At 48.5% G+C, this 18,296-nt stretch overlaps 1 protein-coding gene across 9 annotated transcripts in view; it reads right to left on the reverse strand.

Annotated features, from left to right (window-relative positions):
* sm (heterogeneous nuclear ribonucleoprotein L) overlaps positions 1–18,296 on the reverse strand; it is a 168,375-nt gene that overhangs the window by 19,075 nt on the left and 131,004 nt on the right. For all 9 annotated transcript variants that reach the window (XM_070521651.1, XM_070521643.1, XM_070521648.1 and 6 more), the window contains one exon: positions 6,568–6,631. In XM_070521651.1, coding sequence (XP_070377752.1) covers positions 6,568–6,631 — 64 coding nt within the window. The remainder of the gene's footprint in view (positions 1–6,567; positions 6,632–18,296) is intronic.

An 18,296-nucleotide genomic window follows, 5' to 3' on the forward strand; every position in this document is an offset into this window, starting at 1 on the left:
GCAGGTACTGTTACGTGCCACTAAAACACACAATGTGTACAGACATTTTTGCTACCGAAAAACAGAGTTTGAGCCAACCACAAAAATTCGCTGTGGTATAACAGATACCACAGCAATGGTATGGTGCCACAGTATGGTGCCGTCTGTACGTATAAAAAAACATGCCAAATTCTAAACTTTTTCTCTCCTGGCATGTGCTGCCACTATGTGGGAATACACGGAATTTTCTTCTCGCACCTCCCTCTCTCGGTTTTTGTTGCATGGTTTGTTTTAGAGCTAGTTTGTTTGCTCCAGCGCATTGGGGCGCAGGCGGGCGGGCGGGCAGCGGTTAGTTTGGGTTATGTTACACGGACAGTTTCGGTTTCCTGCGCTCGCAAAACTGATAGCTATCTCGTTACTAATTGCTCTAAGGGCGACCAGGAGCTGTGTGGAACGAGAGCTGCTGCACGTAAATGAACAAGGGCAGAGCCGAAGAACTTCGTTGAGTGACAAAAAAGGTGCTGTGGTGTTCTGCACCAGGAATGTCGATGTGACTGAGTGAGGCAACGGCAGGGGTGGTCTGGTGGAGCATTTGGAGCACCGAAGGACTCCATCACGACGAGCCTCGGAGGCAAGACTGACGCAGCTTAGAGCAGCACCGGGCGGCACATCACGACAAGGTGAGGCTCGTTTTGTGCTCTCTCGAGGTTTTTTTCAATGAATGCACTTGCGTTCATGCACATTCTGGGAGACGACGGTTCAGATAGAAACGTGATGGAAGCCGAAATTGTGAACGAATCGGATCGCACCCGCGAATTGATGCTTGAGATAGAGGCGTTAAAGCTCAAGCTAGAGCTGGAGAAGATGAGGTCGTCGTGTGCCTTGTCAGAGGAACCAGAGAACCGGAATCAGCACACTGGAATGGCCCGATACGCGGAACGACGGTCTGTTACTCCCTTGTTTATTGCTCACAGGGATGCGTATACAAAGGATGCTGTCATGCATGCGTTTCCTTTTCTGTTTTCGGAGACTCACAAAAACTAATTGCCTCTGGTTGGCGATAAGATGAAGATTAGCGGTAGTTTATCACAGGTTTTGCATTTTCGACGGGCACACAACCATACAGCTTTCTTGAATGTGCTCACCTACGCAGTTCATTTATGCAATGGATGTAGACTTGCGAAATATACTGATGTGCGCATTTTCTAAGCCTTCAACTATGTGTATAACAATGCATCAAATTTTTAATTATTCTAAGGTCTTCCTTTTTTATTGTTGTTATTCATGAATAAACAGTACATATTACCAAAGCAAACTAATTTTTTCTCACTTTACGGTTACCCTAGAAAAATTACGGTAAATTTTTGAAATACAGGTCCCTCTGAAGAATTGAAATCTGCAAAAAAAAAAAAGTCGACCCTGGGCAGTCGCATATGGTGAAAAAAAAATAGACCTTGAAAGGGTTAAAGAAGAAGAGCATGACCAATGAAACTATTCTATTCCATGGATGTTTCACTGTAATACACAAAACATTGGTACACGAAATTTACACCTGTGAAATAACAGTTCCGCTTTTGCTGGATTATTTGCAAGATATCATCCTGCTGGTTCTTTCTGCTTTGTGCCTCATGTAGCATTTTTACGTTGAGCAGCTTGGAACTATGAGCTAACTGCTGTGATTTAAATTGTCCTGCCAACGAATTGGAAAGAACGTAGAGACAGATGACAAGCATTCACCCTAACTTCTGAACGATATTGTTGGAGAGATGACTTCCCTCATTTTCTTGACCTGGTTCAGTTGATCTTTTCTGCATGCTTTCTGTGTGCACTTAATTTGATCTGTCAATACGAGTTGTGCAAAAAAAATTGTGGAGTACTGTTTAAGAACATACCATTTTTCTTACAAAATCAGCTGGAAATTAAGGCACACTTGATGCTTCTTTGCAACTACCTCATCATATGTTTGGCACTAAATGTGCACAAAAATACCTTTGCAAGTGGTAGTGGAGCTTAATACAAACGGCTCTCCTATCCTGAAATTCTCAATAATTTCCACTCTTATTTTGAACACAGGTAACACTTTCTAGCACTTTTCTTCTTGATTGAAAAACCATGTTCAGGTGCAATGTTGAATAAAGACAGATTTACACACAACTGCAGTGATGTCTCTCATGCAATAACACAGCCAAGAATGAAGAACAATTTCTCTAAGTCAGTGCCAGGACAAAATCTGCAACTTTTCCCCGCCACCACTGCTATATGTATTCTGGATTAAACAGGCAAGCATTTCACTTAGGCACAAAATCTTCTCATTTGCTGAGCAGCTAATTATATTTCCATTATTAGACTTAAACCCATGCTTGCTTTCCAGCAGTGTGGTTGATTAGCCTTGACAAACATGTTTAAAATGGGCTGTGGGTTCTAAAACAGCTTGTGTCAAACACTGAGAAAGTCTGTAGCCGTCATGTTAAGCTAGACCTGTAGGCTTGATATTTTTAAACACCAAATGGGCGACTTTCACGAAGACTGAAAGCTACTTAGGCCACAGCATCATGCAAAAGTGAAAATGCCTTGGTGTTACTGTATTAAAATGTCTACACCAAATGGAAATAGGAATTTTGGAAATACCTAGTTATAAATGATTACTTTATCAATGAATAAGTACTAGATTGTAAGCTAAACAAGAACTGCCTGACTTTATAAGCTTGCACAACAAGGACACCAGTACATGAAAGTACAGCTGTCACTGCTATGTTTTAAAAATGATATTCACAAAACATTTTTAAGATGCTATGCAACACCTCTAGATGACTCGGCTTTTCTGCTGCTACAAATCCCGTGATTGCAACTATGGTTGCTCCAGACCAATGAAGCTTTTAACATTAATTGCTTGGCCACTCAAGAGTAAGCCAGGTGGCATGCTTCACTCATCAGTTTTTGAATAATGACCTGTTGTTTTAAGCATTAATCAAAAATAATCTTCACATCTTTGTATATTCACAATGTTTATTAAATTTTTTTGTCATTGCACTGCGCATCAGGAAGCGTTGCTGATCATAAAGCACAAATGGAGCATTAGGAACAGATAGACAGTACATTTGCATACTTGGGGCCGATTCGTGTGCGTGAATGGTAGTTTGCTCTACGTTTTATATTTACTATGGCTCCACTTCATTTCTCACACTTTAGCTGCGCTTTTATGCTTAATCACGCACAGCTGGCAATTTTAAATATTCAAGAACTATTTTAGAAGTACTTGAATTTGCAAATAGTGAATATTTGATTAGAAGTCGGAGTTGAATGGTGTAATATTCTATTCATAATTAGAAAGTTTGTAACTAGAAGATTGCAGCATAATTGGCCGATTGTGGGCAGCATTTATATAAAAGCTTTGTGAATGTAGGCCTAGAAGAGAGGAGTTTAAGAGATTGCTACAAATTCGTGCACGGACAGCTGGTGTCTCTATAGTGTGTATGCTCCATCTTTCCAGCTATCCTTTTCCTTTCTTGGTGCACGGTACTACTGATCTCAGCTTCTCAAAATCTGTGATAATGTGCATGGGACAAACATAATTGGCAATAAGAAATTTCTTTTCACAAAACAGTTGACAGTTAGGTTCTTGTGAAAACTGAGTTATTTACACCTGTAATGTGGGTGAAAAAGAGAAGAGAAAAAAGTTGCTGTCAGTACACATGCAAATGAACTATACAGAAGACAGACTGGTGTGTTCCGGGGAAAAAAAAAATACATCCAAGCCAGCAATGTGAGTGAAACCACATTTTGACTTTACCAAGTGCTTTGGTTTTAGCTCAGTGTACAATGTGCCAACACCTTCCACGCTCAATATGCACGCTCAAGCAGTGCCAGTAAATTCCGACATGTGTGATCTGTGCCACAGCGGACCATGGTGCACTGTGATCAAGGCATCAGGTGTATGTAGTAAGGACAATCCATCAGCCTGTATCCACCACCGAAATGACATTGAGGACAACTGTAGAAGGGCAGGGATTGATACAAGCACGTTTACACCCTCCTAGCAGCATCCACTTTCAGCCCCATGCTCGCAAGATCAGGACATGCTGGCAGTCACCTCAAACTGTACAGATTGCCACAATTTACTTACCAGCACTGCTTGGAAACCTGACTTAGCATTTCAATGTGCGAGATCAGCAAAGTTATGAAAAGAAATGCAACAGTTGCAACAAAATGTGCAGTCTTTTTACCATGCACAGAGGTTGGCAGCACCCTGGAGAGCTTTGCAAGTGGTGTCCAGACCCAAAACACTGGCACAATGTGAACGCCAGGGTCAAACCACAAACCAAGCCGAGGCCGGCTCCAGTTGGGCTAGGCAAGAGAGGGCGCCGCCGCCGCTGCTGCGAAGGTGGCACTGTCCGCCCCGGTGAGATTTCATCAGAGAAGGGAGAGAGAGGCTAGAGACTTCATCCGGTGCCTGCGGCTTGTCGGCTGCTGAACCCCACCGCACCACCACAGAGGGGGGGGTCAAGAAGACACCACCAGGGGGCGCCAGCCTCCTGGATGGGGGGAGGGGGGACACACACAGACGTGCACATCCGGTTAGAGCCAATCTGCCCCTCGGCAAGCCAGGCAGGGTGCAAGGGGTGGTGGTGGTGGTCGATTGCGGCTCGGGAGTTCAATGGTCGTGTGGTTGGTGGTGGTGGTGGTGGTAGTTATGGTTGGTGATGGTGAGAGCATCATCGTGGCAGCAATCTCCAAGCCCCCTCTTTCTTTTCTCTATGCCGTGTTCTCTTCGTATCCAGTTGTTCTGTTGTTCTCTGTTCTGTTGTGGTGGCAAAAGCAAGTTTTTTTTTATAGTGGTGATGGGATCGTTTCGTGGGGGGGATCTCACTCATGTGCCTGGGGGGAAAAGGGGCAGTAGCTCTATGAACATTTCATCACTGGCACGCGCGTGCCCGCATTGCCCCTTTTCCGACCTCTTCTCGCACGTGTCAAGGTGGGAAAGATAGGCCTCTCGGCTCGGCGGGGCAGCGAGTCCCTGCCTCTGTCTTCGTCTTGGATCGAGAGAGAAAGAGCGGTGGTCTGTGGGCAAGTGTCACCTGAGTCTGCCGCCTTTGCTACAATGGGAACCGAGAGTAAGTGGGGGTGGGTGGAAGGTTGGCTTCTCTCACGTCTCCATCACGACGCGACATCCACGGCACGTGTGCCGACATGTTCCGCGGTCGCCAAGAGCCTCTGTGGTGCAATGTTCTCACATTGGACAGGAAGGCATGGGAGCGCCCGTTTTTGTAAGCAAAACAAAAACAAAACAGCAGCGGGAAGGCCAGTGCAGGCAGCCCGCTTGGCAGTGAGTTAAAGAAAAAAAAAAAAAAAAAGAGAAAAGAGCTAAGTAAGCAGACGCTACCACGCAGTGTTTGTAAAGTATGTCGTCTTTTTATTTTCCATGTATAAGCTCATCGCTTGTTGTCACAGTGTTCGCAACATGTGAAACATGTTTTGGTGTGCACAGCCACAAAGTGAGTCTGCACGAGTGACAATGAAAAACCAGTTGGCACAAACATTGAAGTGAGTTGCTGGAAAACATGCACAACCTGCACAAATTCCATGGTCCCCAAGACAGGCAAACTACATCAAGAAATCAAGCTTCCTCAATTCCAAAATGTTGCTGCATTGCTTGATCGTGCAAACAACTGATATTAATGAAACATTTTCACCCCTCCCTGCCCACATCCCACGTTTTTTGGCACACTGTGGAGGACTATCAGATAAACTGTGCAAGCTCCAGCACTTCACTCCAAGCAAAGCATCACTTTCAAGTAAGCAGAAGAAGACTGGCACTGCTGAGCACATAAACACATCACAAAATATGGGCAACATGCCAGATAAAAGAAACAATTTTACAAGTGATTATCTCAGAGGCCGCACGTGGCATTGTGCATGTAACACTTGCGTCAATAATGCAGCACATTAGCACCAAGCTAAAACCAAAGCAAGCAAGCAGTACTGGTACCAAAGTCTCTTCGTACCACGAGAAAGAATACAAGAGAGGCATGCACATCCTTGTACTGTGCTGTACCCAAGCTGTGGGCATTGAAAACGGACACACCGCTGGCTCAAAATTTTTGGTTCCTTCATTTTAGACCTCACTCTGGCATTGCACAGCTTACAGCTTCCACAAAAACAAATGCTCTCTAGAAATTTAGCCCTTGTTTATACTTTACTGAAACAACAAAAATCTATTTCCAACAAGCACCGCGATCTCGACAATTAAAGGTGCTACTGCCCAAACCAGTGCAACAATTAATTTTTATAGGCATGACAAACGTCAACAAAGCGGGCAAAAAGTGCAACTAGCATTGATGCAGCTTATTTGACGGACCAAGAAACACCAAGGCTGCTGTACAGCCATGAACAAATCAATGAGGACAAAAAATTTTATCCAAGATTTTGCTTGAAATTTTGCATTCCAATGCAATATACAGCCCTGCAGAAAATAGGGATTCCTTTGCCCATGACTGCACATAGCTGCTTAGTTGTGGTTGCATTTCACTACAAGTAATCGAACGATGAATAATTAAGGAATCACTCGTGAGAGAAACTGCCAGTACTCACCAAGGTTGGGGTTAGTGTAGTCCCAGCTATCGTTGTCATTCTTGTAGACGTTCAGTCTTGTGGGCTGCAAAAACAGACAAGGTGACAATGGTGAGAGCCTGCTTCCGATTAACATTTGTATTAAGAGACTCATTATCATCATCATTACAGCCACTGCAGAGACAACCGAGTCCCAACTCCTTCACAGACGGGGATTGCCGTGATACTCAATTTAAGGTTCTTTTTTCTCCCCCTGCCTAATGAAAGCGATGTAATTTGTTGTGTCTGAAAGTGAAAGTGGTGTGGAAGACAGTGAAGAGTGATTACCTAGAGCAGCATTATAACATGCAGAATTCAATGTTGCTGTGTTTGTGGGAACATAAGAACTCTTTGTGGAGTTTCAAAAGCAGATCAGGGAACCATTTCAGCTAGTTGACTTATGTGTTCATCAGCTCAAATCTCCTTAGTTCCTGTCAATAAATTTTATTCAACGATGCTTCTCATGCTCTTACACCATAATATGCAATATTAGTGGGCTTTATTACAGAAGCAAGCTTCTGTGCTTGGGAGAGCTAAAGGGCCCCTCTACCAGGCCCCAGTGGAAATTTAGGTTACAGTATAATATTTGCGAAAGGTCGTTGAGGGAGTATTCTACCGCAATAAGCTTTAGAAGAAGTTTAGTAGTAGCGAGACAGAAATGAAAGAGAGAATAAACATTTAACAATCTGAACCAGTGAGAAAGAGCGCTTCTTCCGTCACACAAGGCAAGTGGCCTCAGTCAAGGTAGCCATTGACCTCCCTCCACATGGAGGCTTTTTCCAGTTGCTTTTAACAGTGGCTGCAAGACCTACCTACCTCCTCCCTATTAAGAGCTGAAAGTTCACCGCCAACCCTTCAGTCACCAACCCTGCAACTTCCACTTTTTTTTCTTCACGCTGTGCGATTCATTTGCAGAGGCAGCTGTGCGTGCCTCTGTTAGTGGCAGGTGCGTTATGCCGCTCACTTGCTGTCCCAGCAGCTTCTTCGAGAACAGCGCAGGGAAAGCTATTTGGATCTTCGGGTGTTTCTCAATACTTTGCACCCTTACGCACCACAATTGTCTGCAGTATTCGAAGGAGACGACGGGGTTCCTTTAACAAGCCAAATTTAGTGGGTGGACAACAATCTGCTGCTGTACTGCAATCTTGGATTCACCGCCCATGGGGACAAAAGCAGACGGAGGGGGGAGGGGGGCAACAGAAAGAATGGTGTTTATGCGCGTGCCTGAAGACGATGGGTGGCCCGCAGGAAGGATGGGAGGCGCCTCGGCCAGTGATAATCTTCGCGTGACAGCAACCGCAAAGAGCTCGGGTCACGCCACCACGGGCCGACAGAGCAACACGGGGTCTCGCGCGTTCCGTGACACGGGACCATCGAGCGCCCGGCAGCGACAGCAACAACAGCGACGCTGGTCGGACCGTGGGCGCGTCCCCCACCACCACCGCGCGCGCGACTTTCCGGCGTGCCAGAGGACATCGCGGGGTCGGCGAAAGCGAAGGGTCCAGGGCGTTGTCGTTGCGTGACTCGCCGAGAGGACGGAGCGCGGCGGACGCTTTCGAGGCGCCGAGTGGCCGCCCCGAGCTCACTGCTCCCGAACGATCTCTCTCTCTCTCTCCGCAGGGAGAGCGCGAATCCTCAAACTAATGGCGACCCACGCTGACGAACACTGTCAAACTCGGTGCGCCATTGAAATCGGAATTCCTTAAACACACATGCAACACGGTAGCTACGCGCGATATAATAAAACAAGGTCCCATAGCCATAGAAAGGGGGAACTGCTCGGCGGTTCAACGACAAGAGCAAAATCTCAATGCTAATTAAGAAATTGGCACCGCCATCACGTAGTGCGGCGTAATCGAAAAATACCGGCAAGCCGAACCAGTCGCTCAGAGGAGCCGAACACGCACCGGTGTGCCGTCTTCTCTCTCGGCGGGCTCGTTATTTGCTACGCCGCCAGATTGCCCCGTCGGCACGGTTGCCGCTCGGGCCACCGTGGCCTGGGCCGCGGCAGACGAGCTCGAAGCCATCTACTAGGTGACAGGTCGTCGTATGGGCGAGGGGGTCAAAGTGCAGGCACAGAGGCGCAGGGCGCTAAAGACCCTCCCATCTCGTCCACCGGCATGCTCGGAAGAGGTACCGCCCCGCACGCCAGAGCAGGATTCAACGTACTATAGGCGCGTTCAATCACGCTTGACGTCGCGTTAAGTCTCGCAGGCAACCGCCCCATCCCGGAGCCTTCGTCCTCGGCCGCTCTTTTTTCTTTCTCCCTCGTTACCGGACAAAGTGCGGCACGGCATGGCCATATTTCAGAAGCTTACCGGCCAGCCGAACGACGAACCGACCGACCAACCAACGCAACGCCGGTAATGCGCCGCGTGATCCAGCGGCGGCGAGGGCGGCAACGTTGGCGCCGAGAACAAGAGAAGATGGCGCGAAACACTTCCGCAGCACTAATTGCCGGCGAACTCGCGAACGCCTCGAAAGCTGTTTGCTACAACGCAACTGGAAAGGCAGGCATCCACGGTGTTCCTTCTAGGCACGGCCTAATTTACCTCGCTGCGTATACATATCTGAGCGCTTTGGAAATTTTGAATGATTAAAGCGTAATTCTATTGAAGATAGCCGTAAACTAGCTTGCCTAACATTTGATCGAACCTCGGCTTGAATACGCTGCATCCGTCTGGTCTCGCCATCAAAAATATTTGATCGAGGAAAAAAAAAAAACTGACCTATTCAGAATTGGGGTGCGCGTTTTATTTCATTGTTATGACTATAGTAATAGTCTAACACAAATTAAAGTCGACCTCTCAATACAGCCCTTGCATGATCGTCGTGATATAGGCCTGCCATCGTTTCAAAAATACGTCCCTAACACAGCGCCATCAGTTAGTTCTACGTCTTAAAACTCATTACAGGTCACAACGGTTGTGCACAATCGGTTCAATGTCATGCTCGTCTACAAAGAGCCATTGGCCTTTGGAACGACCTTCTTAACGTCATCGCTTATGAGAGCGACCACGAAAATTTCCGGCCTCTTCTAACAACGCATTAACCAACTCAACATGGCCTAACCTAGTTTTGTCGTTGCTTTTCTCGTTATTAATGTGCAACTATGCGTTAAATACTGTTCTGATATAGCCTTTTTATGTCCCGGTCGCTGTGCACTTCCATTATCTTTACTGTGTGAAATGTTAGTATTGCATGAGCTGGTCACCTTCAAAAGCGTTCGCTTTGTTCCCTGCACGTATTGTAATACTGTATTACCGTATATTAGCGCATTTCTTACCTTGCATTTTCTGTATGTGTACTCACATATGTATTCTAATTATTGCATGCTATAATCTGAGTGTACTCCCCCACCCCACCTGCCCCGTACACAATGCCTCTATGGGGCTGTAAGGCACCTTTAAATAAATGATAAACACCGCCAATCAAACAAATTAGACACGTCCACGGACTAAGCCTCATTTCCATAGTAGCAGATAGAGTTGCTGTATATGCCACCACCTTTGGTAGCATATACAGTAACTCTGGTAGCAGAAGGATCGCAGCGCCAGATCAAACCTAGTAGGTTTGGTACGAAACTCGTATGCTTTCACGACGTTGATCGAAAGCGCGAAATTGCGCACCTAAAGCAGTTAGAACGTAGCCGCCGAGACAGGGCACTGCAGGTGGCCCAGTGCGCGCGCGCGAAAGGACTTTACACCGCCGTTCCGCGGACGATAACGGTGACAGACGAGCGAGCAAGGCGAGAGCAGACGATGGCCAACCACCACTGCGGGGCAGCCGTCGGCACGCGCACCACCTCGAGCCCCGGACGTCGTGGAAATTAACATGCGGCACTTTGTCTCAATAAAGCGCCGGGGAAACTTTGGGCCGGCTCCAGGGCCAATCCTCCCCAAAGAGGCAATATGCTTGCGATGCACGCACATCGGCGCCAATTTTCTGCCCACCGTGACGGGGCAAAACACGCCGATGGCAAGGTCGGGTTTTGGGTCCCCGGTAGCCCGCGCCGCGCGGGCCCAACAAAGGCAAGGAAGGCCCGGTTAAAAAGTGTGTGCGATCCGGAAACGTCGTCGCACGGAGACGATGCTTGTGAAAGCGAAGCTCGTGTATTTTTCAACCTTTCCAAAACTTTGCAGACACTGGTTGCCACTGCGGCTGTCTCGACCAACAGCTCACAGAAGAGACATTGCTCAACGGATCGGCTTGGACAGGAACGTGCATACAGCGCTTAAAATAGCTTGAAATTAAAAAAAAAAAGTTTGTGCTTAACGCAGCACTGTTCTCGTTCTATTTCGCAGAAAAATCGCATTTGGTAGTCTACGTCGTTCAACTTAACACTTGACATACTTACTTGCCTGTTTAAAAGAAAAAAAAAAGAAAGGTTTCGCTTGTATGCATGCAAGCTGCTGGCGAGACTGGGCAACATAAACTTGCGCTGCTGCCTGCTCTCGCCGTTTTTCGACAGACGGGGCAAGCCGCAACTCGACGTACATCCCAAAATGCAATATTTTCTAGGAAATTTGAACGAGAGCAGTAAGTGTGAAATATTTTTTTTCCCACAAAGATTTTAAGCGAATCATGCGCGTTCCCGTACGTGCCCCCACCAACTGTGCTGACCACGATCATGCCCCGCTATTTACACTTCTGCCGGTGACCGGCTCCCGTCCCCTCGTGGCACGTAAAAAAAAAGAAAAGAATAAGAAGAAGGGCATTTGCCAAGCAGGTCCGCATGCGCTGCGCTGCAGAACGTGGTGTGGAAAGGGGAGAGTCTTATTACCATATAATTAGCCGCTTCACGAAATCTTCGTTCACAGATTCCAACGTGTGCGTTGGATTTGCATTTTCGAAAACTTTATTTTGCCAACAACCGTCCCGTTATCTATTTCAATTAAATCATTATTTTCGGCACCACCGACAAAATACAAGAGGGCCACACAGTATCCCGCACCTCGCTTGGTCCTCGTGCGTGAAAGAGGATATTAAAACACGAGGAGAAAAAAAGAAAATGCCGGGGAGAGATCCAGGCTTCCACGGGCACGGACCACGTGTCCGGATAGCGGTCGCTGCACGCTCAGACTTCGTCCTATGAATGCGAATAGCCCTGGCACCTAATCTCGGACGCGCGGTTCCTCTTTCCCTCGCTCCGATCCACCCTCCCCCTTCATTCCACACCCCCGTCAGAAACCCATTTACTCGTCCTTCGAACCATCCGTCTTAATTAAAGCCCGAGAGAACATGGTCAGGAACATCGCCCTGCACGAACTTCGTTCGGCGCTCCTCACCAGAGCTCGCCGTTTCGTGAGGGAGGCGACTTGACAAAGAGGACTGAGAGAAAGGAAGAGGGAGAGGATTTGGAGGGAGTGCTTCCCTTTCGGCATTCAAAGCGAGCCAGCCGCCGACACAGTCGTAGGAAAGTAGATTACAACGCGTAAAAAAAAAAAAAAACGAACTTTTGCCCAATCGTCTTGAGAAGCGAGGAATGGCTGAAGCAACTAGTCTCTCCGCAAAGCTCCGCACATTTGTCGCTTGCAAATTTCTTGAAGACGCGCGGCTAACGAACGTAACGATCGCAAACGTGCCGTTACGGTCGTAGCGGAAACAATTAGCGACGTCGAAACTGATTAAAAATTAAATTACGGGGTTTTACGTGCCAAAACCACTTTCTGATTATGAGGCAAGCCGTAGTGGAGGACTCCGGAAATTTCGACCGCCTGGGGTTCTGTAACGTGCACCGAAATCTAAGTACACGGGTGTTTTCGCATTTCGCCCCAATCGAGATGCGGCCGCTGTGGCCGGGATTCGATCCCGCGACCTCGTACTCAGCAGCCTAATACCATAGCCACTGAGCATCCACGGCGGGTTACGTCGTCGTCAAAACTACGAACACAACTGGACGGGTCTCGCGTGCATGCAGACAGTTATTAATCTAGACAATTCGTTCGGTGACTGGGAAGAAGTTGTGCGGAATATACGTCTATGGTTTTTGTTCGACGCTACAGAGCTAATTTTCGCCGTTTACCCCATATTTCTAGAATGAGCATAAAACACTTCGTCCGCATAGAAAAAAAAAAATTGTACCCGGACGACAGCACACGTTTTCTGAACGCGAATTTATGTGTAAGTAACATAGGGTAGCCGGCCACAAGAGTGCTGAAGTTGACACTAAACTTATTTGTTAGAAAAATAAAGATACGTACACACAATCTAAGCCACGTGGGCAAGCTCGGCAATCTATGTAACGATAAACCGAGACCAAGAAAGAGTTAACAAAATAACGACCAATATTTATTTACTGCATGCATGCGAAATATGACTGGCCAGTTTCGATATCCGCAATGCCTTGCGTCCTTACTTTTTACGCACTTGCTCTATTTTTTCAATGTGCGGTCAAACTCACTTGCTCAGCTCCATACTAGCTTGTACTGACATCCCATAGCCCGTGAAACCCGATAGCTGTGCTTGTAACGTGATGATTTGCATGTATGCTACCAAGCCATCACCATCATATTCAAAAACTACACAACTGTAAACTCGCTTGACAGGAAAAGCATTGTACAGAAAAACAGCGTGCAGTGAAGTGCTGTTTGTCGCAGCGGCGAGCTTCACTGCACGACGCACAGCTCTCCGTCAAAGCACGCTTCGCTGTAAAGCAAACACGCCGCGCGGCAAAGCCATCCCCGTGGATGCACCAGCGTACGCTAAGCAGTGCACATTGGTTACAGTTTTAGTTGCCTTGCGGTATCTTCGGATCAGAAGCCATATGCCGTCGTTAGGGCTACCTCCAGACAGCAGCGATAAGTGGCCTTGACATCTCGATTGTTTCTTTCGTTAGGCTTCGACTCGTTCTAAACGAGAAGCCATCTCGAAAACTCCACAACGTTATCCATAATACTCCCGTCAAAGCGGCCTGAGACTAAGTGAAAGCCGTTTACAGTCACCTGCTACGAACGAAGTGAATTTTACAAAAGCAACGCCAAATTCAATTCGAAGCGGGTAGCCGGGAGCGCCACCATGTCTCCCGCAAACTACATACACCACGCAACAACGGTAACGCTGAATTTGAGAAATAGCATGCGCACACATACGCTCGGTTAGCGTTCTGCGCAGTAACTTACCCGCAATACTATAGCGTACGCTAAACTAAAACTGTCTATTACCCGTACCACTGAGGCCAGTTGGAAGCAATAAACGAAGGCGCGCCTTCCGATTCGTCATCTATTTATTACAGTGGAGCTGTTAGAACCTCGCTGGGTTTCTCATTGCGTCCGCAGCTCCGCCGAACTGGGAGGACAGAGAGCTGAGATAGTGGAAGCAGAGTATAAAAAAATAGCATCGCGCAGCGACGCGGCAAGGGTGCGTGGAGACTAGCGGGGGAGAAGGAGCGGCGCGCACGCGAGCGAAGAACGCAGTACAGAAGCGTGCCCTCTCCAGTGGTGCGCGAGAAAGGGGGGGGGGTCAGGCGAGGGAGGAGGGGCGTTCTTCGAAGGCTGCTGAAGTGCCTCGATGTCCTCCTCGCTCGCTGCTCCGTACAGAGTGGAAACAACCAGGGCGTCTACTGCGGCGTTAACCACACGAATCGCGGACGCCGTAGGAACACGTTGCCGGCGCTCGTGTGTCACCTGTGGAGTTTTGGCACTACTTTACTAGCCTTCTCCCCCCCCCCCCCCCATCTCCACTGGTCTCTGATGTTTGCGATAGCAGACCCACTCATAATTTTTAGGTGCAAAATGAACATAACTAAATTGTTCGACAAGCAACTACCTCGCACTCCGTGCAATCGCTAGGGAAGTGCAGTCTTTTTCGGCCGGCGGAGTGTGCGGTGTATTGCCGAAGTAGACACCGTTCTCTATTAGCGTTGTCGTCTGCAATCATCGCCATTCTGTCAGAAGGCTGGTACACAAGCATAAAAGGACGCGCATGCGCAATTTCATTTGTCGACAGAAAGAGCTTGCTTTCTAAAAGGGCGCAATAATGCAATTTGCGACGACGCGCTCGCAGGTCCCATATTTCGTCTCCGCCTGTAATCAAGAGCAAAAGTGTCGACGACCTCAAGTGCCACGAAATGATTTTTTTTTTCTTCTCCGCAGCTTATAGGCATGAAGGTTGAAATAAGTGTTGCAGCCTACGTGCGCCTGTTGGACCAACGTCATACATTAAGGACAATTTCACGTTGCAAGCCTACGCTAGAAATTTCATTTTCTTTTTCTTATTTGCTGATGTCCTGGTCTCTATACATTTGCTCTCGACTGTGCATACTTTCCCGTTTCTGCACTCTGTTCTGCAAGTAGGCCCATCTCTGGGCATTTAAGCTGTCTATAGCTTCGGAGAAAAATACGTAGACAAAGCTTAAGCAAAAAAATATAAAGGAGAATAAGGAAAAGGAATATCGTGGCGTGGGTTCTTTTCACGGGCCAATAGCTGGGCGCTGGCAGCTCACCGCTGCTGCCTTTCTTCAAACCACAACACGAAAGCGTGCCAGAAGCACAAACGCATCATGAATACATGATGAAGCGAAAGTACTTAAAAAAAAAACGAAGCAGCTTTTGCAAAAATAAAATACTTGAAGCGACCGCGATTTCGATCGTTTATGAATTAGAGAAGCACGGCAAGCCCGCTCGATCAACGAAAGGTTGAGCGCTAACTTTCCGGGGTTAATTATTCACGACGACGTGGCGTTAATTACGTACACAGCTGACCGAGTGAAAGCTGACGAAAAGGAAGAGGAAAGAGATAACACGCTTGCCGGAGGTTTACCGCGTGAAGGAACGAATCGGGTTTAAAACTGCGAAGTCGGTAATCGCAAAAAGGCAGGGTAAACCAATCTGCCTCGTACGAAACCCCATGAACAATCCTTAATATTTGCACACAGGCTGGTCAGTCTGTATCTCCTGTCGAAGTATGAAAATGACAGAGGAAGAAGAAAGGTTAGACAACGGGCCTTCGCATCAATACGAAGTGGAGACGCGCGGCAGTTCATGGCCACGACTGGCAGACGACGCGAACTATACATTCTGCCGCGGAGTCCATCCACCGTTTCAGTTCAGGCTGATAGCCAGATGGTGCTCCTCGTGGCCTCTTCCACCAAGGCGCGCATCTCCGTGTCTTCTGAACCGATAATAATAATAATATTTGGGGTTTTACGTGCCAAAACCACTTTCTGATTATGAGGCACGCCGTAGTGGAGGACTCCGGAAATTTGCACCACCTAGGGTTCTTTAACGTGCACCTAAATCTAAGCACACGGCTGTTTTCGCATTTCGCCCCCATCGAAATGCGGCCGCCGTGGCCGGGATTCGATCCCGCGACCTCGTGCTCAGCAGCCGAACACCATAGCCACTGAGCAACCACGTCGGGTCTTCTGAACCGAATTTGCGGATGAGGACGACAACGGGAAGAAGCTCGGGCTCTCCACCGCAATTACCGTTGCAGACAGCACCGCGAAAAGAGGAATTGTTCGCGAGCCGCTTTGCTCGGAGTGCGGGCGCAGCTCGGACAGGCGCGGACGAGGGGACGCGCAAGACGCAGGTAAAAAAAGGCACGCAGCAGAAGAAGTACCAAGAGGCGCGGCGACTACGAGCGATCGGAAAACAATGTCGCGTGGCAGGCGCCATTTTCGCAATCGAGGCATGGCTCGTCTTTCGTCCGCCCTGCATACATATTGCTTCATTGGCGAGGGGAGGACCATTCGGGAAGGAAACACGCCGCGACAGGAATGCGAGAAGCAGGAAGAGACAAGCCGTCACTCGAAAAGCAGAGATCCCATTTGCATGGGCGACAAACGTACGACACGGCGGGGCGACGGGGCACGTGAGCGTAGAAGTCAATCGTTCGATTTTTTTTTCTTGCATCCAGGTAAGAGGCAAACAGCAACACACTGCGCACGGAATGTTTCTCTTGGCTGCGAAGTGCTCCGGCCCCTTCCTGCCTGGGTGGACGAAGGCGGCGCACCTTTTTAAGTGCCGAGTAAACACGAAGCGTGCCGGCCGGTCCCTCTTCTTTCGGCTTCGTGCCGTCGCTAAGCTGTCCGACCGCTCAATTATTCCAGCGCAAACATTCGCACCGAAGATCGACGTGAAACAAAGGTGACCAGAAAGGGCAGCCCACTGGGCCACGGCTGAAGAGCGCGTTACGAAACAAGGAAAACAAAGAGTGGAGAAAGTGAAGGAAAAGAGCGGCTAGGACCCGCCCCGAATGCGACACCAGCAGAGAAGGAGGGCGTTCCCATTACGCCATCCGGGAGGAGATGCTGGCTCGCTTCACGCAACGTCGCCGCCATCCAACGGGGGAATGAGAAGGGGAGGGGGGGGGCGTATTCCGAGCTTCGACCCTGCGGAGTGCTTGAGAAGCTCGTGTGGCAAATGGTCGGAGGGCACTCCGAGCACAGGCCCGGGTGGAAAGCTCGACGAAACCTAGTGGCCATTCGGGTGTCACCAAAAATGTACAGTAATCGCGCGCGGAGGAAACGTGGGCAGCACAGAGCGGGTGCTCTCAAGCATGGCGAAACCTTCGCGAATGTGGCGCACCCTTGTCACTCGCTTGCCACGGTATGCAGAACAGCGCTTGTAATAAACTAAGTGAATGATAGGGCAACGCTACGACAGAGCCAAGCGAGCCGTTGGGTGTCCTAACCTGAAAGTGCCGAAAGCGTAGCGTGCAATGCCACGTATAAGGAAGGTCGACATGTATGTCACCCAGACGATAGCAGAATTACGAGGTTCCAAGAAACAAAGGCGAGGACAACGGTTCACGGGCCAGCGTGTATCGGCGACGGAAGTGCGATACAACGGCGGACCCGACGAGAAGGAGTGTCGGGGAGCCAGTACGGAACGACACGCGCGAAAGGAATTTCTAATCAGTCGCCGGGCAACCGGACTTTGTGAAGGCAAGCGGACTGCGCCGATTACCCGGAGAGGTAGCTTCCAGTGACCGACACACACAGCCCGCAAGAAAAGCCGCTCGTCTTCGGATAAACACACTCCTCACTTCCGATCACCACGAGGGGCAAGCAGAAGCCGTGTGTTGGTTAAGTTCTGCCCGATTCACGTGTTTTTCTTTTCTCATCACTCTCGTCTTAGCGCTATCTCCTCCTCGCCGGACACGCGCCATCCGGTGTTTATCCGATCGCGTCACGGCGTCGAGCTGAGGCGACTGGCCGATTCCCCAGGATGGGAAAGGTTCAACGACAAAGCCGTAGCTCTTTACTGGCGAAGAGCTGGAATCATGCACATCCGTTTCGAAACAATGGAATCGCAGTTGTCCCTCAAGAGGACATTTGCAGATAAAAATAACCATATTACGCAGTTCAACTGTCGAAAGGACAAAACGCGAAACTAAAAAGGAAAGCGCGCTTATGTGGCCCATGAAAAGACAGCGCGACAAACGTTGTCCCCATAATTTTAGAATTGATCTTTTTAGACAGACACAGATGTTCCATTTATAGGACGCAGCAGGGCTAGGAATCGAGCCCACAAAAAACGATGTTACTGCAGAAATACACCCTCCTCGCTTCCACACGTGTTCCCTTATCTCTGTTTTAGAAAGCACAAACATGAAACTGGCACCCAGAACAAAAAAGTGTAAATCTAGCGCCTACTGTACCAGCCGGTAACGATAATCTCTGGCGCCCTTTCCCCGCAACAGTTAGAAAAATACACAACCTCGTCCTAAATCCTGGCTTACAGCGAGGCAGAGAACAAACTTGCTGT

This window comes from Dermacentor albipictus, chromosome 7 (genome assembly GCF_038994185.2).
Source record: "Dermacentor albipictus isolate Rhodes 1998 colony chromosome 7, USDA_Dalb.pri_finalv2, whole genome shotgun sequence".
NCBI lineage: Eukaryota > Metazoa > Arthropoda > Arachnida > Ixodida > Ixodidae > Dermacentor > Dermacentor albipictus.